At 52.1% G+C, this 24,205-nt stretch overlaps 1 protein-coding gene across 1 annotated transcript in view; it reads right to left on the bottom strand.

Annotated features, from left to right (window-relative positions):
- Positions 1–250: 250 nt before the first annotated feature.
- Positions 251–24,205, bottom strand: part of ZNF395 (zinc finger protein 395) — a 48,997-nt gene continuing 25,042 nt past the window's right edge. The window contains exons 2-10 of the mRNA XM_075556467.1: positions 16,484–16,748; positions 14,335–14,567; positions 10,970–11,079; positions 8,381–8,616; positions 7,902–8,002; positions 6,830–7,136; positions 5,367–5,456; positions 4,208–4,311; positions 251–3,937 (exon numbers count right to left, since the gene is read on the bottom strand). Of these exons, the coding sequence (XP_075412582.1) occupies positions 3,826–3,937; positions 4,208–4,311; positions 5,367–5,456; positions 6,830–7,136; positions 7,902–8,002; positions 8,381–8,616; positions 10,970–11,079; positions 14,335–14,567; positions 16,484–16,735 (1,545 nt within the window). The 5' untranslated portion in view covers positions 16,736–16,748 and the 3' untranslated portion in view covers positions 251–3,825. The remainder of the gene's footprint in view (positions 3,938–4,207; positions 4,312–5,366; positions 5,457–6,829; positions 7,137–7,901; positions 8,003–8,380; positions 8,617–10,969; positions 11,080–14,334; positions 14,568–16,483; positions 16,749–24,205) is intronic.

The following is a 24,205-nucleotide window of genomic DNA, read 5'->3' as shown; positions in this document are numbered from 1 at the left end:
AAACCTTCCCAGTATCTTAAATGGAAGTGCCATACAGGGGCTCATAGGCTGTAAATCTTTCTGGGGAATGATGAGGTCTTTCCGCCTGTGGAGCCACTGCTGCTGTGCGCAAACGAACGCGTGTGGAGTGCCAGCAACGTGGTATCATTTGCTTAACCCCAGGGACTCGATGGTGATCTTACTTCCTCCTGCATGGGAACAGGAACAAACTAAAGAAGACAATGCACCGTTTTATTCTTTATAAAATATATTTCATATTGCTGCTGTAAAAACATTACATTTCACATTTTTAAAAAAATTTTTTTCAACAGTAAAAATAATACTTGGAAGACAGCGGGGGGGGGCGGGGGGGGGAAGGCGCCAATGAGAGAAATTCACAGATGGGGCGGTCTCCCTCTTCTCCCGGGTTTGCGTTCAATGAAATCAGAACCTGGGACGACCCAGAACCGGGCAGGTTTCTGCACACCACACAAACCAGAGATTCCTAGTCCAAAGAAGGTTGCGCTTCAAGGAGTCACCTTGGGAAGCTATAGACACGGTGACAAGGTGGCCGCGGCTCAAAACACTCTCTGAAAGTACAAAATTGCTTCCGGGCTGGTTGAAAAGCCACATGAATCAACCCACGCAATTTTTCTCAATGGTTGGTCCTAGTGCTCAGCCCCTCGCCCCCCTACTTGGCCATCATGAACACGGCCTGCCAGGCTTGTGAACTGCTGTCATTAAGGTGGCGCTGAAAGCAGCACCGATGCTGAAGGCAAGGTCCCGGGGCCACACTGAATAAGGGCGGTCTCACTGGAGTAACCGTCCGGTTTCCCAAGGTAACTGCTTTGAAAATCAGCCCCGTAGGTGGCACAGCAGCGAAGCACGCCTCTGAGAGGCGGCGTCTCGCAATCAGATTCCGCGGTCTGGCGGTGTGGGGAAATCAGGAGATCGGAAGAGGAAGAAAACAGGCATGATCACTAGGTCAATTCACAAAGCACCCCACCCCCCTGGGGAGAACACACGGGCGTCCCGGGGACAGACCACACGTCAGGAACCCAACCCAACAGCGACAAGACGGGAGCGAGGCGCGCAGAGGACGGGCAGAAGGGGCCCATTCCAGGAGAACAGAGCTGATGCCAAAGCAGACAGGGAGGCTGCGCCCAGACAAACCCCAGAAGAGACTCCCTTTTGCAAGGGTTCCACGAGCTCCTCGCCATCGTCCTACCCCCATCCAACGGCCCGAGAAGCCCACTGCACCTTGAGAAAGTCTGTAGATCCAGTTATAGCTACACAATCCGAACGAGGGGAGGGGGGCCAATCAAAGAAGCTTTTCAACAAGGAGGCTGACTGCTCCTCAGGGGCGCTGATGAAGATCTCTGCCGAGAGGGCCCGGGCCCCCTGCTCAGAATGCCCCTCTGCCCTCACCAGCAAGATCTGAAGGGGACCAGGAAGAGTAACAGCCTGCTGTCAGCTTATACTTCTCAATGACGCAGAAGGGAGAAGAGGAAGAACTCCGGGCCACTTCTTGCTGGCCTGCTTTCCAGCCTTCCCAAGAGTCAGAATTCCACATTAAAAAAAAAATTAACTAAGTTATAAAAATATACTCCGTCCCCAGCAAAGACAACCATGCATAACTGTGTCGGTCTGTCCCACCTGTCACCAAACTCAGTCTACCATCACCCATCATCCTTCATGATACATCCCCTGGCCGTGTGTGTGTGTGTGTGTTTCCCAAACACGAACAGTGTACTGAATTGAAAAGCACACATCTAGGAGGGGGCTTAAAACATTTAACAAAAAAACTCCACTACCTTTTCATTACATTTGTCCATGGAGTTTTTTAAACCCCCGCATCAATCCCACAGGAAGCTGGACAAAGGAGCTTCACCCCGGTGCTTTCACCTGGGACCAAGAGGGCAGGCTTGATTACAACACAGGGGTGGACGCGGCTGCTGCTCAGGCCCGAGAGGGGGCCCGGTATTATTCCCTGAGCACCTGACTTCTGGGACATGGTCCAGGACTCCTACCGAGATGGTCACATTCTAGAAGGGCCCGAGGAATTTCTGAATGAGCCATGCTTGCAGGACAGCTGAGGTTCCAGACCACGATCTTGCCCTCCTTTCAGGAACCACCTCACCCAGTCTTCACTCATCATTAGTTAGCATGGCGATCATCTCCCCAAATCTCTAGTCCCCACAGCAGTATCTTTGCTTAAATTACTTCAAAAGCAATGCGACCCAGGTTCCACTAAATTCCTGTGGTCCAGAAACACTCAGGGCCAGGGGCTGCAGATGAACCCGCATCTTCTTCATATGATTGCCTCAGCTTAAATCTCACACTCCTGCCCACCCCACTCTGCAGGCCAGGAATCTGACACCGCCCGCTAGCCTGCCTTCAGGCATGATAGGGTGCTTAGCAGGCATCTGGGAAAGTTACCACCATCTAACTGGATTCTCACACCACACTGACTAGACCAAGAATGCGGAGCAGCTCTCCAGCATTAATGAAGAGTTCTTTCTCACCTCAGGAAGATCAGGTCTCTCCCAAAGGGGCCCATAGCTAATGGAATAATTGGGGGCCTGGCAAACCAAAACCCACTGCCATTAAGTTAATTCCCAACTCACAGGGACCTCTAAGACAGGCCAAATCCCTCCTTCCACAGGGTCTCTGAGACTGGAACTCGTTAAAGGAGCCTTTAGTCTCTTCCTCTTCCACGGGGTGACTGGTGCACGTGAGCCCCCAGCCTTGTGGTTGGCAGCTGCTGCCACCACCTATCTGTTCCTTGCCTCTGTCCCTCGACCCACAGCCCTGGGAGGGGCAATGGTGAAGAAACTGCCAGGGTCTCTGAGGGTCACTTAATAGAGTATCCAGAGTCAAGGCTTCAGAATAAACCATAAAAGAAAGCAAAGGTGTTTCAGAAGTGTCTCCATTCATGGAGAGAGGAGACAGCAGGAGGGAAGTAACTGGGGTGGGCTCCACAGACCCTGTACCCCTCTAGGAATCCCTCAAAGAAGCAGAAAAAGAGCCATCAAGGTAGTGTATAACTGCCATGTGTTCAAAGGTGAGTTAGCTTTAGCCTTTTGGCTCGGCGACTGTAGGACACAGTCTTTAAAAACCTACGAGTCTTGGCTTTAAGAAGAAGCCACAGAATGCCATTGGGAGGAACCCCAATGTCTGAGGGAACCAAGATTCAAACACTTGTCACCAGGAGAGGGTGTCCCTTTCACTGGCACAGAAGTGACTCGGTGAGAAGCACAAGAGCTCCCTGACCCGGATTCAGTGAAGGAGCTGGCACCTCCAAAGGTGGGCAGACACCAACTCTCCCCATCCCCGAGCCAAGGTGGGGCCTGCTCTTTGAGAATCCGTTTTTTTTTTCTTTTTCTTTTTAAGAACAGTAAACCCATCTTGATCCCAGTCCCTTTGGGAAGAGGAGAGAAAGCCAAGAATCCACCCACTCAGCAAGATACAAACTGAGCTTCTTTTGATAAGTACAAACAAAGCCCTAGAGAAACAAGGGCTGGGAGGAAAGGGGCAGGTCATTCTTTGGTCTTGGGTTCGCTCTAGAACCCCCTTAGTCAGTTTGGGCTCTCTACGATTTCAGGGCTGGGAAATATTTTCCTTTCTTTAAAAAAAAATAATAACAACACTCCCACATAGCGGAGGGAAAGAAGAGAACGGATTGGGGATGGGGCTGCTGTAAGTGTTAAGCCTTGGTGAGGGGAGCCCAAACGCTCCACATTTTCACTTTTTCCTTTTAGGTTTCTGCTGAGGGCTTCTGGTGAGACTTTGGCGCCTGCCCGGCAGCAGGCGGGGCCAGAAGGGAAGGAGGATGCAGGGGCAGGTTCAATCCAGGAACCGCTGGCAGGCCTTCTTCCACCGGCAGGCTGTGCACCACTGCTCTCGGTGCTCGATGCCGTAGACCTTGCGGCACTTCTTTGCCTCCCCACGGGCCTTCCTGCCAGGGCATCGGAGAGAGAGGCCAGTCACGAGCTGGAGGGCAGCCCAGAGAGAGGCCCAGGAAGCACACAGAGCCTGGATCCGGCAACCAGGAACCAACGCCAGGGGTCACAAGCACAGAAGAATGAAAGCCTCCCCCCTCCCCCAGCCAGTCCGCTCCACCTCCCTACCCAACCCCCACCGCCCCCGCCCCCCCCACCTCCACCCTGCCACCATCTACGGTGAGGACAGAAACCAGAAAGAAAGGCAAAGGTGGCAGAAGTCTCACCTGGTGCTGCTCTGGGCCCTCGGTGGGGAAGTGACCAGCAGGTGAGATTTCATCGCAGGTGGTGGCTGCTGGGGCTCGCTGAAGCTTAGTGACCGGCTGCGGACCTGGGCACGGGGAAGGGGGTCGTGAGCATTGGGGGTAGTGAGACCAGCCCCAAGCGGAACACTCAGCACCAGCAGTGACACAGCCCCTCCAAGCTCTGGATCCTGCAGCACCCACGAAACAGAGGCCCGGCTGCCTTCTGAGGGTAGAGGAGTAAGGGGTGGGGCTGGGGGAGGGTGCTGGCCAGGTGGAGATGGGCACGTTCTCTGTAGCAGGGGCCAGGTAAGCGCAGTGAGACTGAAGAGTGAGGTGAATGACCAAGTAGGGGTCACCGGGGTGGGTGGGGTCCAGGGCAGTCACTGTGGGCTGTCCAGTGGGTTGCTCCCTATAGGGTCTATAGATAGAATTTCCCCCATGATGCAGTGGGCAATGGCTGGGCATGGGCAGCAGCTCACACCCGCCAGTCGCTCTGGGAATGAAAATAGGAGGCTGTCTGCGCCCATGAAATCTCGTCTCAGAAACCCTATGGATCCGCTCTGCTCTGTCCTTCAAGAGTCGAGTCGCTGTGCTGTGCATCAGTCAGAATGGGCCCAATTGGAAGTGGGTGAGTAGGTGGGTAGCAACTATGAAACCATGCAGAGGGGTCCCCCTGGCTCTTAGGTTTGGAGACCAGAGCTCGCCACATGTGGCCACGAGGACTCCCAGCATGCTGTGTGCAGGGACGAGCAGCCTGTGGCATTGGACTGCAGTAGCCAAGGAAATTCCTGGCTCACTCCACACACCCGGTCGAATGCTCCTAGCTTCTTCACACACACACACCTTCCATTTCTCTTCAACCACCCTACAGAGAATTATTCTCCCTCCCTCTCCTCTCCAAACTAGAACCCACACTGGCACTGACCCGGGGCTTTTCTGGACAAACCTGCTTAATCTATACCCGCCTCTACAAGCACAACCCTCCCCTCCCCCCCAAACAGCCCTGAGAGTCTGTGATCGGCTGAGGCCTGCTATTGCGGGTCAGGGGAGCATGGAAACCTTAGAGAAGTTCAGGGCTGTGCGTCTGTGGGAGAGTCCGAGGTCTGTAGCCGAGCCCCAGGAAGTGCTGGGGGCCACTTACCGGGGAGAGGGAGGCGGCAGCGGAGGGTGCAGCCCAGCTGATGCTGGTGTAGATGTGTGGAGAGACGGGGATCTGAAAGGATGGCAGGGCCTGCAAAGACAAGGGAGTGTCATCAAGGCTCCATCTCAGGAAGCTGTGAGCCTCGCCACTGTCCCTGGGATGTCCCCCCTTCCTGAGCCCAGAGTTCTGGGGGTGACAGGAAAAAGCGCGGACACAAGGGGCTGAGCTTCCCCGGGAGACAGCAATGTCTCCAAATGCCTGGCCAAATCCCAGCCCTTCCGGAACTCTCCATAGGAAGCCCTCACTGAGCTGGCTGGCATGCCAGCCACAAGATGTAACCAGCACGGGGGATTAAAAGCTCAGTTTGATCGCCTACCAAGAACAAGATACAGGCGGGCGGTTCCCACACGTCTACAGGCTTGGTACCTCTGGGTGGCACTCCTGGGGTATGTGCACAGCCTCCCCAGGCAACTGCTTGGAAGCAGCCAGCACTTGCGTGGATACACAGTGAAGAACAGCAGCCGAAACCTTAGTGTCGGCCACCCAGGGTCGGCACCCAGCTGCTGAAGGGCCACCTAGAGCGAGGCAGACCTGACCTGGCCACCAAGGCACTTGTCCTAACACGAGGGAGCGAGCACGGCCTTGGTTTCCAATCAGCTTTGCCTGTGAACACAGCTTTCTAGCAGCGAGCTTTCAGATCAGTCCAGAGTCTGGGAGAGCCAGGCTAGGCTGCAGGCAGCACACAGGATTTTAAGAGAAGCTGGCACCTGGAAGTGGCGGATTCTGTGAACACCTACGAGGTTACGGGTTAGGCCCCCGGAATGTTGCCTGCGAGCCACCTTCCCAACCACAGAGGCACAACAGCCCGCTCCTGTCTGTCCCCACACTCGGCTCACACCTCTCGGGGAGACACTTTGGACTAACCACCATATTGGGACAGTGCAGACAATTCCCTACAATTTCTTCATGACACTTTTCACTATTTGCCACAAAGGGTCGGAGTAACACAGTGACTTCTCTCTCCAGGTAAACCATGCAACTTCACAAAGGCAGGAAGTCAGGGCTTAGTTTGATCTGGAAAGCTTAGTCCAAAATTTGACACATTGTAGACATTAAAAAAAAAAACACAAAAAAAGTCGCCAAGATTGCTAATGGAACACGAGTCCAAGAACTGGAGATTTTTCTCTCTACGATGCCATCCATTTAGTTAGTAAATGGTGCTGTGATAACTCTGGTTACTTAGGGAATCAGCTAGGTTTTCTTCACCACTACTTGTGATAACTACCAATGGAGAATTCTGGAACTTCCGCATTCACTGGGTGTGAAATGACTGTCCTTTCCTTCTTTGTACAAGTAGAGAGGTCGGCGGTTTGGCCCAAGGGGTGTGACCTGTCTGGGCTGTTGGCTGTCTATGTGTCCTCGCAGCCACAAGGATGAGCTCCCGGCCTGCCCCAGCCCCGTACCTGGTAGGCATGATCGGCCTGAATGTGCCAGAAGGAGCCAGGAGCCGACTTGCTGAGAGCATCCGCGGGCAGATAAGACTCCAGGCCAGGGTGTTCTGGGCCTGTGGACTGGGCTTTGGGAGGTGGTGGTGAGAGAATGGCAAGGGGGGTGCTGGTCAGGCTGGGGGTGGGAGCTGGCTCCGCGGTGGGGGTCCCGGGGGTGAGAGTGCCTGTGGCAGCAGCAGGAACAGCAGATTCATCCTTCATCTGCACCTCTGTGTAGTAGAAATCCTCCTCGCGCTTGAACTGCTCAGAGTCCCCAGTGTCCCTGCATAGGAGGGAGATGTGGTCACGATTAGGTGCAAGTCACCTCTGTTCAAACTTAAGGGACCGGGAACCCATGGTGCTCCAGGAACCCATGGTGCTCCAGGCCACCAGCAAGCCAGAGAAGGCGCCCAAGAGAACAGCCAGGCACCTGGCTCCTGATGTGAGGCACTAAGGATTAGACTCTAGCAGGAATGGTTGATCCAGGTGCCTCGGGCTTCTGCTTTCACAGAACATGTGCAAACCTTTCCTCCCTGGAAGTCAGAGACTCCAAATTCTGCCCGAGGCCCTTCAGGCCCCACCTGTCCATGGCTCAGCACCTTCCTCCAGGAGGAGGAGTCCTTGCTCAGCTGTTGGCCCCAGCTCTGTGTGGAAATAAGTCCCCGGACCCAGAAGGCCAGTGCCAAGGGAGCGCCAGCAGCTCAGAACAGGGCCTCTCCACCCTGGCCAACAGGGTGCCATCAGGAACGTACCAAGTGACCCTACTTTGGTCCTGAACCCAAACCAGACCTCTTGCATCCTGCGGAGAAGCAAGAAGACGTGCCGGGAAGATGGGGAGCCATCCCTTTCCACCAACAGCAAATGGAGCGTTGGCACTGCTTCCCTCTCAGCAAGCTGGGGGTCAGCCACTGAGGGTGGAAGGTGAGCGGAGGGTGTCCTCCACAGGTGTTTTTCTCAAATGGATGCTGGGCTGTGGGCGATGAGGGAGGAGCAGGATGGAGGAACCCACCGAGTGGCACCCCAGGAAGAGCCGGAGCTCCATACCTACCCCAGGTGGAGGGCTCTGACGTGTCGTTTGATGCCCACAATGGAGCGCAGGACTTTGCCACAGTTTGGCCACAGGCACTTGTACATCACCTTCAGGGAGTTCTAGGAGCAGAAGCAGGCGGGTTAGCATGGGGTGTGTCCTCCTCCTCCTCCCCCCTCTGTCCGCCTGCACCCCAGGAGGCCTGAGCTTCAGCTGCACGCCACCCTCTCTGCCTTCTGGTAGAACCCAACTGGTAGAACCGGACGCTCGGGGAGCCTGGACCCAGGCGATGGGCATGATGCTGCAGAGAAGACCCCGCACGGGGCTCTCGGGCAGACACTCCTGCGGCCGTGCAGGAAAGAAGGCAGGGGTCGGGTGGAGGCTCAAACAGCAGAACTGCGCTGATCAGAGGGGGGATGAGCGGTTCCCGGGAGGGGGGAAACCTGCAATGGGGCGGAGCCCGGGAGCCAGGCCCCTGTCCACGAGACCCCGGCAGGTACCTTTCTTTTGCGTGGAGCTGGTTCGTCTAACAGGAAAGGGTCCGGGTCGGTTTCAAATCCATGATCCGTCTGAGGGGAGCCAAAGGCATCCCCCAAATACTTGGGGCTGGCCTGGGGGTGGGGAGGCGACGGGGTGGAAATGCCACTGCCCCCGCTCCAGTGCCCGCTGGTGGTACTGCTGCCGCTGTCCGACACGTCGCCGCTCTCCTTCCACAGGTCGCAGGCCACGCGGGACGCTGTCGGAGACAGGGCGGGAGAGGTTGGAGGGCGCCAGTGGCAGAGATCTGGGCCTGGCTGGGGCTGGGCTCTGTCTTGGCCACGTCCCACTCAGAGGCCGGCCCAGGTCGGTAGACCATGAATCTAGCCTGAGGGCTTGGGTTCTGGAGCCTGACTCCCAGCTCTGGCTCTGGCTCTGGCTGACCTGGCTTTGGCACTCCATGAGGAAGAGAGCCACAGCTCCTGTGTGAGAGCCGAGAGGAACAACCTCTTCTGCCTTCTGGGCCTCCCAGAGTGGGTGACAACACACACACACACACACACACACCACCACCACCACCACCACCCCTCCTGCCTTCTGGGCCTCCCAGAGTGGGTGAGAACACACACACACACACACACACACACACACACACACACACACACAGTGTCTTTCAATACCATTTGGAAAGCTGTCTCTATTCACCGGGGTGGCCAAGTTAAGAGCCCCTTGAAGCGGCTATCTTGAAAAATGTCTTTCAATAATTTGAGCTCCAGCAAGAACACACGCCCGTGAGTGAAAAGAAACCTCTGCCCTTGCTGTCTCTACACACACAAGGAACACAGAGACCAAAGGGGTCAGGTCAGGTCCAGGCTGATGTGCATGCGGACAGTGCGCACCATGAGAGTCAGGGGCTTGCTGGTGATCTACCTGACACTGCTGCAGAATATTTCCCTATCAGTAGCTCTTGATATACTCAGGAATAATTAGCTGCCAACAAAGCCCCTTTTTGGGGTAAAAATGCAAACAAGAAAACATTTGCCTGTTCACCAATTTTCACATGCATCATTCAGCGACACTGGCTACACACATCATGCTGGGCAACCACTGCCCTGCCAACATGAGCACAAAGAAGCTTCATTTTCCCCCACAGACTTACGGACTTCAACAAGAGAATCAGAACCATATTGTGAAGGGAAAAGGATCTATGTTAGACAAACTTTTTTTTTGGTTAATAAAAAAACAAGATATCAAGATTATGTCCTATTATCAGCGGCACATGTATATGTGAGGGTAGTGTGTACATACGTAACACACACACACACACACACACACTTCTGCGGGGAACTGGAGTCAATTACTTTATCTCCCTTTCTATTTCTTAGCTCTCTGCCCTACATCTCCCAAGCCTGGAGACTTCCCTGAGAACGTGGAAGGTGAATCTTTTGCTTGTGCCGCTCCAAAGCGCTAACTGAGCAGCCACACGGTCAGATCATCTCATCAGCCTCACCACTAGGCTCTCCCCGGGCTACAGTGACTTCCTTGAGTAGCCCAGTCCCTGGGTGAAAGACTAAAGACATCATTTACCATGCCTGTCCATGTACTTCTCTGAAAGGAGATTACATACGAGGGATAGCTGTCGGAGCCACCTTTCCCTCCTGCCCTGTGCTTAGCCAGCCAACCCCCAAGCTCTTTAAGTCAGATCTAAGGCAGATCTCACCGGTGGAAAAGTCACTCCCTGAGAGTAAATTAAGGCAGCCCTACAGTGACATTCAAATATAAATAAAAATGTCAGGTTTAGTCCCAGCCTTATCAAATGACTAATATCCAGCAACCCCTTCCTTCAGTGTTACAGATGATATCTTTGGGAGTCAAACTAGAAGAATGTTGTCGATTCCCACAAACTGGCTTTAGAGCAATCCCAGATGGGTTTTGATTCAGCCGTTAGATTTGGTTTCGACGTCCGCTGATTCATGCCTGGTCCTTGACCTGCTTGGTTGATGCTGTATGCCATCGAGTCAGTTCCTACTTAGTGAGCCCCTAGAGCCCCCCCCTCACCCCGGGTTTTCTAGGCAGTCGTCTCCTAATGGGAGACAACAGCCAGCTCCTTTCTCCCGTGGAACCGCTGGAGGGCTTGATCTGCCACCAGGACCCCTTCCTTGGCCCACAAGCCCACACTAATTTCCCAGCCTGAAGCAGGTACTTGGAATTGGACGTGGATTTTCTGAGACCCGGGGGGGTGGGGGGGAGGGGGCATTTAGTTTATTTCTACATGGTGAACTAAATCCTCCTCCGCTGGCCCTGCTCCAGGCCCCTGGCAGCAATGTGCCTCACTTGGCTTGCTCCTGTAGAAAGGACTCAGGGCCTGGTGAGGCTCGGGCCTGTGCTCCTGCATCTTCACCGCGCACCAGGACCTCCTCCCGGACGGGGAAATGGAGGGAAGCGAATGGAAGCACGGAACTAACGTGTCACTCAGCAAGTCTGAGATGCAAGAGAGGGAGACTGGAGCCCGCCGGCCTATGACCCGGCTGGTGGGTTCCACACCAGCTGCCTAGAAGCCAGCCCTTGGGCAGCTGCTGTACCCAGAACCCACCGAGGCCCCGCTTGCTCACCGGAAAAGTTGGCCTCGGCCCCAGGAGGACTCTGCACAATTGGGCTGCAGGACAGGGAGGTCAGTACCATGGCGGCCATCATCTCGTCCATTTCCACTGCGTCCGACTTCCTGGATTCCAGTGCACAAGGGGGAAAGGTTAGTTCCTGAAAGGGCCCGTGCTTGCCTCCTGTAGAACTAGATGCTGCTTCCAGTTATTTCGCTAATGATCATCCTTGACTTCGAGATTGTCCCTCCCAAACCTCCACCCCAATCAGCGAGTGTGTCGTTCAAATGCGGTAGGTGAACAAGATCACTGGCACTCCTCTGCGAGCAACTCTCCTTCGGAGTTGCCTTGACTGGGTTAGGCAGCCCTAGTGGAAGCAGGGCGTCCCACTGCTGACACCTGAGGCAGGCAGCTCTGTTCTCTCCCGACTGGTCTTCCTAATGCTGCAGCTTAAGTAGGGAATTTTATAGAGAGCCATGGTTCTCAACCTTCCTAATGCCGTGATCCTTTAATACAGTTCCTCATGTGGTGGTGACCCCTCCACCACAAAATTATCTTCACTGCTACTTCATAACTGTCATTTTGCTGCTGTTATGAATTGGGAGACCCCTGTGAAAGGGTCATTCGACCCCTGAAGGGGTCACAACCCACAGGTTGAGAACCGCTGATTTAGAGGGAAGAAAGAAGAGTCAAAACGAGGTGAAGCTCTGGGAGAAGAGCTGCCCACTAGAAGTCAAAAGCACGTAATGTGGCCTCCCCTTTCCCATCTGAATAGTTAAATTCAATAGGGAGTAATTACGCTCGCCGGGCCCTGCCAGCGGACACACTCTGACCGCTTCTGGAGGGCAACAGGACAGATGATGTAAGCCAATGTGCAAACCAACGACAAGCACTAGAGGAAATCTGGTGTCAAGGTAGCGCTCTACAGATAGGCTGCCAAGCGACGTATGTGTGATTTTCCAGGTAGGTCCATCTAAAGTTGTAGTGTTTAGAAGTACAATAAGAGTGGTCTCTAAGGTCATGTCACAGAATACTATGAAAAGTTAGGCTGAAATGAAATTTGAGGTGGTGGATCTAGTCCAAAGAGCTGTAATTCATCAATTCTTTATCATTCAGGTCCAGTGATACCGTGAATAGGTATAAATCCGATAAGTCAAGAGTACTGGCAAGTAAACTGACCACCTGATGGACTTAACTTGAATTTGTTCTGGGTGCAAATACTTCTTACTGGTTCCGTGACAGAAACTTCTTCCCTGGTTTATTACTATTGGGGTCTTTTCCGTCTTAAGCATTTGTGATAGTTAGGTGTACTGTGCCAACCTGGCCAACATGAACATGTGGGATTAATTGGGTCGCGGATTGATTGGAGGGCAGAGATAAATGGATCTGCAAGGCCCACCCCCATGTCTCTTTCTCTCTGGTGATCGGAGTGTGCTGGAGCCTGTGTGCTGCTGCTGTAGCTATGAGCTACACTACCAGTGGGCCGGGACAACCTGTGGATCGTGTCACTAGGCCTTGAGGCTCATTCAAGACCTGCTTCACCATGCTCCTAGTGCATATATTGCTTAAGCTTAAGGCTGGTGAATTCTGTCACCTTGCATTGCTTGCATTCAATATCCCATCCAGGCCTGCTTGGCTAAGCTCCTGACTCTTGGTGACCCACCCTGTGGGCAGACTGCTTGCCTTGCCCCAGGGAGACTCTGCTGTCTGCTTCCTTGACCTTGGACCCAACACCCACATGAGTTGAAAGACTTCCGGTATATTAACTGTTCCACAGAAGTGAGTTGAACTGAGCCCTCTGTGCTGCTGTGTGGACTAATTAGCTGTCATAGACCTTCTTACTGAATAAAGCTATCCATATACATATGCATACATATATAAAATCCTAAGTGTCCTGGTTTCGTTTCTCTAGAGGAGCCTAACAGCATTATTGATAGTTGTGTCTCTATACTATTATGTTTTTACCCTCACCACCTTAGCGTGATTTTGTTTCCTCCTGCTCTCGATGGGTCTCTCAGCTGTGATGCACAGGAGTGGCTGCAGAATGACAGTTACAGCTACAAGGGGATGCAGGGAATACAAGGGGATTCTGGTAGTAACTGATGAAGATGAAGATGGGAGGGGGGAGGGAGCACTGGAATGAACTGTGATTGCGTAACTCATCTTAAAGGCGATTTCACCTGGGGGGGGGGGGAGATGCTCCAAAACTGATATGGAGGGAGACTGTACTATTCTCCGTGATCTGACTGAACTACTGGATTATATGATACATGAAAAAAGGTAACTGCTGGGAAGCAAGCAAACAAAAAGAGCACTGGCAAATCGTATTAGCACCCGCTGTCTCGATTTCTTCTCCTTTTTCTTTTGTGTGATCTTTGTATTTCCATTTCCACAGACTAGAAAAACAAATTATGTGCCAGTACTCACTGAATACACAATCACAAATATTGTTGCTCAGGTCTGGTTCTCAAAACACTGGGTCTACTGTCGCTGGCAGGGACACCCATAGACAAGGGACACCCACGGGGTGAGGTGGGGAAGGGCTTAACTGTGGCATATCCTGTAGCGAAGACAGTCTGAATTGATGGGTGACTTCCTTCATAAATTGTCAAAGATTAATGTACACAGGATAGACCATAGAGAATTAGAACACGGGCTCTCGGGGGAAGTTCTATCCTAAAACTCGGCAAAGCAAGGCATTTCCTCACTCTCAGCTGTGGTTTTGCACAGCGAAGCCGGAGGTCAGCAGACCACAGGCGTGGGATCAGTCTGGCCAGGTGCCTGCACTTGGATGGCCTGTGAGCCACGACTGTTTTCCACATTTCTAAAAGGTCCTTTAAAAAGATCGCAAGGAGGGTATCATTTCTTGGCACGGGATCCACAGTACTGATATGAAATTCAAACCTGAGTGCCCAAACTCAACGTTTTACTGGCTTACAGCCACACCGCTCGTTTGTGACCTGCTGGTGGTGGCTTTGGTGATGGGGAGCGGGGAGGATTGTGGAGTGGTCCCAGCAGTGACTGGGGGCTCATACAAGTTACTACCTGGCCCATTCAGAATAAGTCAGCTGATCCCTGCCTAAGGCCTTCCTTCCCTGCCTCTCACCATGCAAAATTCAGAGCAGGATGTAGTTCAAGCAGGAGGAGCAGGGAAAAGAGCAGCCTTTGGTCAAACCACGGATGCCTCTGTGACAACAGTCACAGAGAAGAAAAGATGTCTTCCGGGCAGCTGAGAGCTGTTCTCCGTATCCCATTTGCCCTGTATCTTGACGATGAGTCCCAGGTTCCATCCCTCACTCACAAGACAGCCACAACCGAACACCCCACACCACCCACCCAACTTCCACAGACCAGTCGCCAAATCCTTCCCACACACAAACCTCTTTGGGACGTCAATGTTCCTGGAGACGGGCCTGTAGGCGGGCACCTGGGCATCCTGCTCCATGGGTGGGGCCTGGGGAAGGGCACCCTGCAGACCGGCCAGCCACACCTCCTCTGCTCTACAGCAGATCTGTAACTTCTGGTCCAAGAGCCAGACCGTGACCTTATCCTCCGCCCAGCTGTGCTGCTCCACCAGGCCTGCACACTCCTGGCCCCCATGCCACACATACACCTGGGAGGGAGAGAAACGGCAACCGTGGTCAGCTCTGCGGGGAGTTCTCACTGCCCAGCTTCCAGGAGTCAGAGCCTGCCTGGCACGCACGCACACACACACATACACACACACACACACACAAACACACACGCTGCTTCTCAGGCTCGCTCATCTTTATTGCAGCGGGCGAGCACTCACCAAACTGGGCCCATTCCTCCCCACACTGGTACTCATCAACTATCCGGAGTGGAACCGAGGAATGGCCAGTTCTGGGAATGGCCAGTTCTGGGGATGGTATCTGAACTGGGCATGTACTCATTCCTGCCGCCTCCTTGTCCAGCCTTGCCTTTGATGTCCCTGCAGATTGGCTGGTTCCAAACTGCTTCCTTGAGGGGCTAGTATGCTACATCTTTTCCTTCAGAGAATTCTGAGTCTGCCTGGAGCTGGGAGGGGGCGCGGAGGAAGAGGAACCTGGACATTGGCAGACACCTTGCCTTGTGGGAGGGAAGACGGAAGAGAGCGTCGCTACTGCTGGGCCCTGAGTGGGAAAGGAAAGAAAGACCCAGCACCCAGATCTAAAGCTAACATCTGGTACAAGGGACAGGAAAGGGCATCCAACGTCTTCCCAAAGGGACATCTTCCTCTCTTGGAAATGGCTGAAGGAATTCCAAGACGCAATCTTGGCAGGCTCTTATAAGCCTGAGATGTATCACGTCTGCTTTGGGGGGCAGCGAGCTGTACACAGGAGAACCCGGCATCACTCCACCGCATCAATACTCCACATCATCGGATTTCCAAGTACAATGTCGAGAAAAGTTTGCACCGAAGCTTCGAGCAAAACAGGTGAATCTGACCCTATGCACATGATTTTTATATGCAAGAGCAGCTCTTGCTTCGGTCACTCGATGCTAGTTGGCGTTGTTAGTACGCATGGTTTCAACCTTTTGTGGCTGTGTTCCAAGCATTTTGCTATAATTTTCTTAGTTTTTGTGGCTTTTTGTACTGTTTTTAGATAGAAAACATGGGTCCTAAGAGTTTTTTTAAAAGAATCATCATGATAAGGAACTGGTTAACCATGTTATTGTTGATGATAATTTAGTAAACCCTTTTAGAAAACAGTTAAGGAAATGCCAACAGCAGACCACATTAGAAAGATTTATTTTTTTTAGAGAAAGTCAACCTACTGAAAAAAGGCAAAGGGAAAAAAACTCCTGAAAAGCAGCTACCAGTTTATTTTATGGAATGAAATTCCCCTTCTACACAATGACTCTCTCTCCATCCCTCCTCTCCAAATCCGTGTCCACAGATGCAGATCCTCATCCATCTCAAGGTATGGGCCACACTGTAATTGTTAAAAAAAACTTTTAAAAATGTTACGTTTCTTATTTAAATTCTATTATTTAACTTTAAATTATACTATTTAACTCTGAACCTCTTTGCTTTGAAATTCTGTGTAATGTTTTATATAAAAAGGCAAAGTTAGGTGGCCCAGAATGGATTGATCCATTTTCAGTTATTTCTTATGGGAAAAATTGACTCGGAACTCGACTGCATCGCCTCTCACTCCATCGAGAATGGATTAGCGTCGAGGTCCGGGGTGCTACTGTAATCGAGGAAGAAAAATGGCCCCATGGGCATGCTTTGAGCTGAGGCTGGGAGGAGGCAAACGCCCACAGCTGTAAGGCCTGGCCATGTTAGCTCTCCCCCAACCCCCCGACCCCTCACCCCGCACCCCAAATCACACAACCACGAAGGAGCCCTCCAGGAGCTCGGGGGCCACTAATGAAGGCCCCTCCTCTTGGGGCAGCCCATGTGGCTACAAGCAAAGGTCTGTGCTCCAGCTGGCACCCTGAGAGTTTTCCTCCTGCCCCCAAGGGGCATCCTGAACCTCCCGGCCCCAGCCTGGGCAGTGTGCATGCCGGGCACTGACCCACCTTCTGACCAGGCTGAAAAGCCACCTGCTGGAGGCCCGAGAGGCCTGGTGCCTGGAGGACTTCCTTGGGTTGCTCCTGGCAGGAACGGTTCTTGTAGGCGAGGAAGGGCTGTGGGGCAGCCCTCTCCAGCAGCTCCATGGGCGGTTCAGAGGGCTGGGTGGCCCCTGCTGGCCCATCTGAAGCAGTCGGTCCCAGCACCCTGGCTCCCAGGAGGGACCGCTTGCCAAGGCGCCGGGAAAGCACACTGGCCATGCTGCTGCCTTTCCTGGGGAGGCAAAGAGAGCAGAGTCTGTTAGCCCGGGTGGGGAGGAACCCGGAGGCGGGGGCTACCTTCAGCAACATCGACATTTTTCTCTCTCTCTTTACAAAAGTAAAGCTCGTTCTTCATCAGATGACTGGAAAACACTAACGTACCAAGAAAACACAAACCCTTCCGGAACCTGCCCCCGAGAGAGGTGGGCAGCTTTTTGCTTTGCAGTGTGCCAGGCGGTCTTCCACAGCCCTTCGCTACGCCTGCTGGTGAACTGGACTTTAAGTGGACATCTTGAACAGGTTTGAGTCTATCCAGAAATAGCACTCTACAAAAACACACTTAAAAGCCACGCAGTAGTGTCTTGGGGAGTGAGAGGGGGGCCTGTCCACTGCTAAGCGAACACGTAGTGTCCGGTTGTGCCTTCAAGTGAGTATCGTCACCCACCTCGACGGCCGCTCCTGAGCTTAAATTCCTGAATGCCAACTGGCTAGGTCAGAGCACTGGCCTGCCCCAAGCACAGAACTCTGGCCGGCTACCTTCAGATCTGCACGAGCCACTGACGCAAACCGGGCCGCTTGTCACGTGCAGAAACAAGACCCAAGCGCTTCGGTGACACGCTCCTGCTCACCAAGTGGTGGGTGTAGTGGGTGCCTGAACAAGATCTGACTCCAGACCCAGGGCTCTTTCCACGTGCCTGCTCTGCCTTGAAGCACGCTCTTTCCGGCCACACCTGGAGGCAGACCACCCATGCTGCCCCATGTCCTTGCAATGCAGGGACCCGTGCGTGCACGTGAGAGGCAGGGCTATTTATTTGTACTTCCTGACAGACACCAATGGGGGCCATGCTGCACCCCGACAGACCCCTCCCACCAACAGTGTCACAAAGACCCGGTGCTATTCCTCAAATGGCCCGTGCCATTTGGTAACCTCCGGGGATGCCAAGGGCCCTTCCAGCCTACCCCATACCCCAAATTACCTGACAGCGCCTCCAGAAAGCAGGGAGACAGGTAACACTAGCCTCGCCATTTCAGGGAGGGGAAGGCTGGTCAAGAACCCAGGGTTCGTGCTTCACTAGTCAGACTCTCTGCGAGGAAGGGCTCCCCCGATGCTGGCCCTCAATGAAGCGCGGGGACCAGCAGCGCCCTCCGGGGCCATCGGGGCCACTCCAGAGAAGAGGAACTCCATCGCCCAGGTCTGTCCCATGCGAAAGACTTCACGCAGTCATCCAAATCAGTCAACAACTTTCCCAGGGGACTAAGCCTGCTTCTCTGGGTCACATCCTCCCTGCTCAGAGAGGCTCCGAGGAGAAAATACTCTGGTCTGCTCTCAGAGGCCACATGACAGGCAGTCAGTCCCTCTACCTTCTCAGACAGGAGCCCTGGTGGCATAGTGGTTACACGTTGGGCTGTTCTCCGCAAGGTCAGCAGTTCAAAACCAACAGTCGCTCCATGGGAGAAAGACAGGCAGCTGTCTACTCCCATAAAGAGTGAATCTCAGAAACCCACAAGGGCAGTTCTGCCCTGTTCTGTAGCGTCACTATGGGTCAGCATCGACTGGATGGCAGAGTGTGTTTTGGAGTTTTGATTCGTTTTAAGGTTATGGCCGGAATTCCTTCTCTTTGGTGAGTACTGTGATATTATCGGTATCGACGGTTTATGCAGCCTGCAGGCCAGATGTTCCCATCCTGAACCAAACAAGGTAATACTCGACCTCAAGCTTTGTGCTCAGAGCCACCTAATGCTCCCTCCTGACTGGTGATCCCATGCTCCCCTCTGAGAAGTGACTTCCACGCACTCAGTCCACGGGTCTGAACGCTGAGGTTCCTGCCCAGCAAACCCGGCTCCTCTGAGGCTACAGAAAGCTGCTGCTCCCAGGCCCGGGGGCTGCTGGTGAAGGGGAATCTCACACCAAGCACACTGCCAACACCCTCCTTCTGCAGGCCCCGCCAACCTCTCTCAGCTGTGCGGCGGGTCTTCTCCTCAGGAGCCCAGCCCGTGCTCCAAAACTGGTCTTCCAGTGCCTCTGGTCCTTTCCTGTTTGTGTACCCGCTCTCTCTGGGACACCGGACCAGGCTAAACTCCCACAGCTCATTCAGCTGAGCACTGCCACAAACTGCTCCGACCATATTCACACACACACACACGCATGCACACACACACACACTCACTCCTCGTCCCAGACACAGCTCCATTCACATCAAGAAATAAACCTGTCACCACAACTACTGGTTCAAACATGTTCAAAAGCCTCTTACCTTTTACCTCATTCAAAAATGCCTCCAGGCTTGATGTGGGTCCCTCCCATGTTATCTCTATTTCTCCCTCATCCTACTTTCCCTGCCAACCATCCCAGCAGGCCATGCTAGAGAACATCCCCACAATAACACAGAGTGAACGGCAAATCATCATCGTTACTTTAAAATATCGTCATAAAGTTGCACATGTTAAGAAGAGCCTGGTCTTTTTTTTTTACAAGTAAGTTATTCAAGCCTCATGAGCTGAAATTCACACTATTTCCACCAGGAATTCCCTAGAAAACGAAGATAAGAGTCAGAGTCTCCGCAGTCATACAAGTGCCTGGTGATTTTATACCCACTAACCTTGGACTGCTAATCAGTTGGGAGCCAGCAGCCACTCCTCTGGAGAAAGATGAGGCTTTTTTCTACTGTACAGAGCCAGTCTCAGAAGCCCACAGGAGGGGTGGTCCTACCCTGCCATCCAGGGTTTCTATGAATAGGAATGCACTTGATGGTAGTGAGTTTGGGTGCTTTTTGCTTGTTTGTTGTTTGTTTGTTGGGGGGTGGGGCGTGTTTGGGACTTTTATATTAAAGGACTGAACGGTTAACTTCAAGGTCAGTGGTTGAAGCCCACCAGTAGATCCTCAGGAGAAAAATGATGCTGGCCTGCATCTTTAAAGAGTCAACAGCCTCAGAAGCCCTACACAGGGCTGCTTTGAGTCTGGATGGATGGAAGTGGGCTTTTTAAGAAAACCGTATCAAAAAGTTTTACTAAACAATGGAAATGGAGAGAAATATATAAGGAATAAATTTCACTACTGAAAAAAAGAATATTGAGGAGAAATTGATTTTCAAAATTCCATTTATTTACCTTCTTTCTCAAGTCTCAGGCCAGAAACAAATGGCTCTAACCCCCTATCTCATGTCTGATTTCCATTCAACTCAGAAAAGCAAGGGGGGGATACCGCAATGCCATTGAGAGACAGAAGAGGGCAGCATTACTCCAGAGAAAGAGACCACTAAACAGAGAGAGAGAGAGAGAGAGAGCCGCCCCCCACTTTCCTGAACAGGAAGTTTGGGGTTTCTACCACTTAAAATGAAGAAAGGGTAGTATTACCAAAATTCCTGGGTTTCCAATCTTTTAGACAGAGCCCGAAATGTTTGGCTAACAACCTCTTAACAGTGCTCTGTAAGGCTCTTTCTTTTCTTCTATTTGAAGAACATTTTTTATGCTATCCTCTGGCTTTTCACCTTCATTGGCCCAAATTCCACTCTTAAACACTTTCCATTTTATTTTTCAGTATTCCCAAATCACAATATTTTTCTTTTTTTTTAAATAAAAGAGAGAAACCAGAACTTATTTTAAGTGCCCAATAACACTGGCATATTTCCCCCTCATTTCATCCTCAGAACAATTTGAGATAAACATTTCTCCTGAGGTTTCTGGGCCACAGAGAGGCTAGTTTGCAGAAGCCACACATGAAGAGCTGGCAGTCGTGGGGTTTGAACTTGTGTCCATCAGGTGGCAAAGGTGATGTTCCCACTGTTACCCCAGGAGATACAGGTTCTCCCAAACAAAAAGACTGACAGCTGCAGGGATGGCATGCTGGCTGGACAGATGTGGGAAGGAGATGGGCACTGACTTTGGGTGCACATGGAGAATGCAGGATCCAAGTTAGGAACAGTTCATAGACATGGCACTTGGAGGGAATGAGGTGCTGGGCCAGGCCCATCGTCCCAGGGAAAACCAAGGTCAACTGGCCTTACATAACTCACAAAGACAATGTTCTACCTACCATTCATTGAGTAGTGACTGAGTTTCGTTTTTCTTAAAACATTTCATAGGGGCTCCTACAACTCTTATCACAATCCATACATCCATCTATTGTGTTGAGCTCATTTGTACACTGGTTGCCATCATCATTCTCAAAACATATGCTTTCTACTTGGGCCCTTGGTATCAGCTCCTCATATCTTCCCCTCCTTCCCACGCCCCCTCGCTCACAAATGCTTGATAATTTATAAATTATTAGTATTTTGTCCTATCTTACACTGTCCGACGTCTCCCTTCACCCATGTTTCTGTTGTCCGTTCCCCAGGGAGAGGGTTATCTGTAGATCCTTGTGATCGGTTCCCCCTTGCTCCACCTTCCCCTTCCCCTCCTGGTATCGCCCCTCTCATTACTGGTGACCGGGTTCTTATAAGCTCTCAGGTGCGACTATGGCTTCTCCTGTCCAGAGGGAAAAGGAAGGATAAAAATTGGGACGTACTGAAATAATCAGTGCAGTGGATGAATGGACGATGTGTCAGTCTCCATGATGCTGTGACCAGAAGAAAAAGGTGGTCCCTGACTCCCCCTACAAAATGCTCTGAGACACATTAGTAGGTCCTAGATGGAGTGGGAGACGAATATGGAACAGAGCAAAACTTCCTGAGAGAGACCAGGCTTCCTGGTTGCATAGAGGTGGTGGAACCCCCAAGAATACTGCCTTAGTCTATACCCAAACTCACCTCTGTGGCTGAGTTTTCCACCAAACCACAGTCGGTTCTATAAGGGGCACAAGAACACTAGCAAGGAGTGCACAGGTCAGATAACCACTGGGGACCACGGGGAAAGCACGGACCCAGGAGCAAAATGCAGACGGATTAGGGAAGGAAAACTCACTGATTCCTGGTGACCCTAGAGGCTGGGGCAGAATTGCCCCTGTGAGTTTCCCAAGACTGTAATTCTTTATGTGGGCAGAAAGCCTCATCTTTCTCCCAGGGAGCAGCTGGTGGTTTCAAACTGCTGACCTAGCAGTTAGCAGCCCAATGAGTAACCACTACGCCACCAGGGCTTCTTTAGGAAAGAAGGAAGACTAGAAACCGGAGACACGGGGAGGAAGTAGAAGTCCTTGTGGGGATTACAATCCATGGGACGAAACAGAATGGGAAAATTGTTGAAGGAAAGCTGATCCACACTCTATAAACCTTCACCCAAGTCACTATAAAAAGTTTTAAACAAACAAACTACTAGATTCAGTTGCATTTTAGCTACATTTATCTACAATGTTCCCTATGGCAATGAGCTCTGGTAGGAAAAAATAGTCCCCGGTCCTGCAAGTCCATCCTTTACTTTGCTCAGACACTTTCTTTTCTTTCCAAGTCTGTTGAACCTGCATCTACCCTACCACCCACAAAATAATCTGTGGCTGAGACTGACCTCCTCAAACGGCCCGGCTCACTGTTGATCATTTAGTAGTTTGAAAGGACCTTTATAAACACATCACGCTCTAAGAGGACACAACGAGATAACAGAATGCATCCCAACGGCTACAGAAAACTTGCACTAGAGATTAACAGCATGGAAATGGAAACTCTGATAAAAATAATCTAAGGAAAATATATCTATATATCTAGCCTAGTGCACATGCCTCTTTTATAAAGACCAGACGCCTGCAATATTGAAGGCAAATGTAGGTCTTAACCTTACTAATGGGCAGCTAGCTTGAAAGTGCCATGACGTGCAATGGGTAAGTGCTCAGCCGCTGACTGAGAGGTAGATGGTTCAAACTCACCAGCTGCTCTGCAGTGGTCTGCTCCTATGATGATTCAAGCCTGGGAAACCCTATGGGGCAGACATCCCAATTACAGAGTGCCACTCACTCGCTGAGTGTCAGCATCAACCAGATGACACCCAACAGCAAGTGTCTTTAGCTGTACAAATCACACAGGCAACCGAGAGTCCCTGCAGATGCAGGAGTGAGTCAGAGCACTTTCGGGGTCCATCATAAAACTCTACTGGGGCAGCAAAGCTAAATGCAGGCCCGGGACTGACTCCCCAGGATCTCCTGTTGTTTTCCTGCCTCGGGTCTTTTGTTTTGTTTTGTTGGGGGGAGGGGGATAGCGTCTCCAAACAAGGAGGACAGCAATTCCAGCTCGTGGCAACACCCCATATTACAGAGAACTGTTTCCTAGAGTTTCACAGGCTGTGGCCTTTCCTGCAATCTACTCGACGGCGGTCGCCCACGCGACAACACTGAGTGCGTCTGAACCCACAACTCCCCAATAGAATGATCCAAGGCGCAGAATTTGTACCACCCAGGGCAAACCCTCCCCACATCTTATGAATCCCGGTCTTTTCCCAACCGCTCCAACACACTCCGCGAGGGTCCCAACTCCTTAGCATGCTTCTGCCCTTTTAGCACAGAGCAACCACACAGGGCCCATCGGGGAGAATTGCCCATGCGGGTGGGGTTCTCAGTTGGAAACCCTCCTTGCAGGAACAGAGGCAGCATGGAGCCGCGAGTGGGTCAGAACCACCACTTTCTCAGTGAGCAGCCTGGCACTTAACTGCTGCCCCACCTTCAGCCTCTTTTCCCTGACCTTCCCTGTCGGTTTCTTCCCTATCAGCCAGCCGCCCCCTAAATTGCCATATGGTTCTGGCGCAGCAAAGAGAAGTCATAACGACGCAGGGTCACAATGAACAGCATTTCAACACGCAGCCGAATTCTACTTTACAATTTCACCTCCTGGATTCAGGAAGCCCCTCAATGAAAACCCAAACCTGAGATCCACGCTAAAGCACAGCTGAGGTCGCGAGTCAGGGGTCCCCCAGCTCCCTCGTGCACCTCACCCCGACTCCTGTCACCAATAGAAGGGACTGGGTGGCTGCCCCAGAGTATGTATTCTGGTCTGTCTCCAAGGGACATGAGCCTTTTCCAGGCTCTACAAATACTACGCTGGTGTGCTAATAGCCCTTAATGAGGACATCTGCCACCAGTTAAATAACTGGAAGGAACAGAATATAAAACAAACCCTCTCTTGATTCTGAGCTGCAAAACTGCTCTTTGACATATGACTGCTGCCCAACACCACCTGTCCCAGCACACGCAGGCTGGGCACACGCACACTCCCACTGGTGGCTCGCCCTTACCCCCCAGGGACACCCCAGCAAGCCAGGGACAACACCCAGGGGTAACTCTAGAACACGGGGCACAAGGCAAAGTGATCAATTATGCAACCAATGAGGTTGGTTTGTTTCTCAGGATTTTCTTTTCTTTTTTTTTTTCCCCTAAGTTAAGGAATTGACTTCTGGAATCAGTCAGGCTCCCATTTGCTCACACGGGGGCTTGGCACGGCTCTAGTGAATGACTTATGGATCAAGGTCAAGGACATCAATCCTCCACTAAGAATTTCAGGTTCTCTACTCAACCTCATCTTTCTGTTGCGTGACCCCACTGGGTACCACTGC

The sequence above is a fragment of the Tenrec ecaudatus genome, chromosome 8 (assembly GCF_050624435.1).
Source record: "Tenrec ecaudatus isolate mTenEca1 chromosome 8, mTenEca1.hap1, whole genome shotgun sequence".
Taxonomy (NCBI): Eukaryota; Metazoa; Chordata; class Mammalia; order Afrosoricida; family Tenrecidae; genus Tenrec; species Tenrec ecaudatus.
The sequence above is the reverse complement of the archived record's forward strand: the minus strand, read 5'-3'. Positions and strand labels throughout refer to the sequence as shown.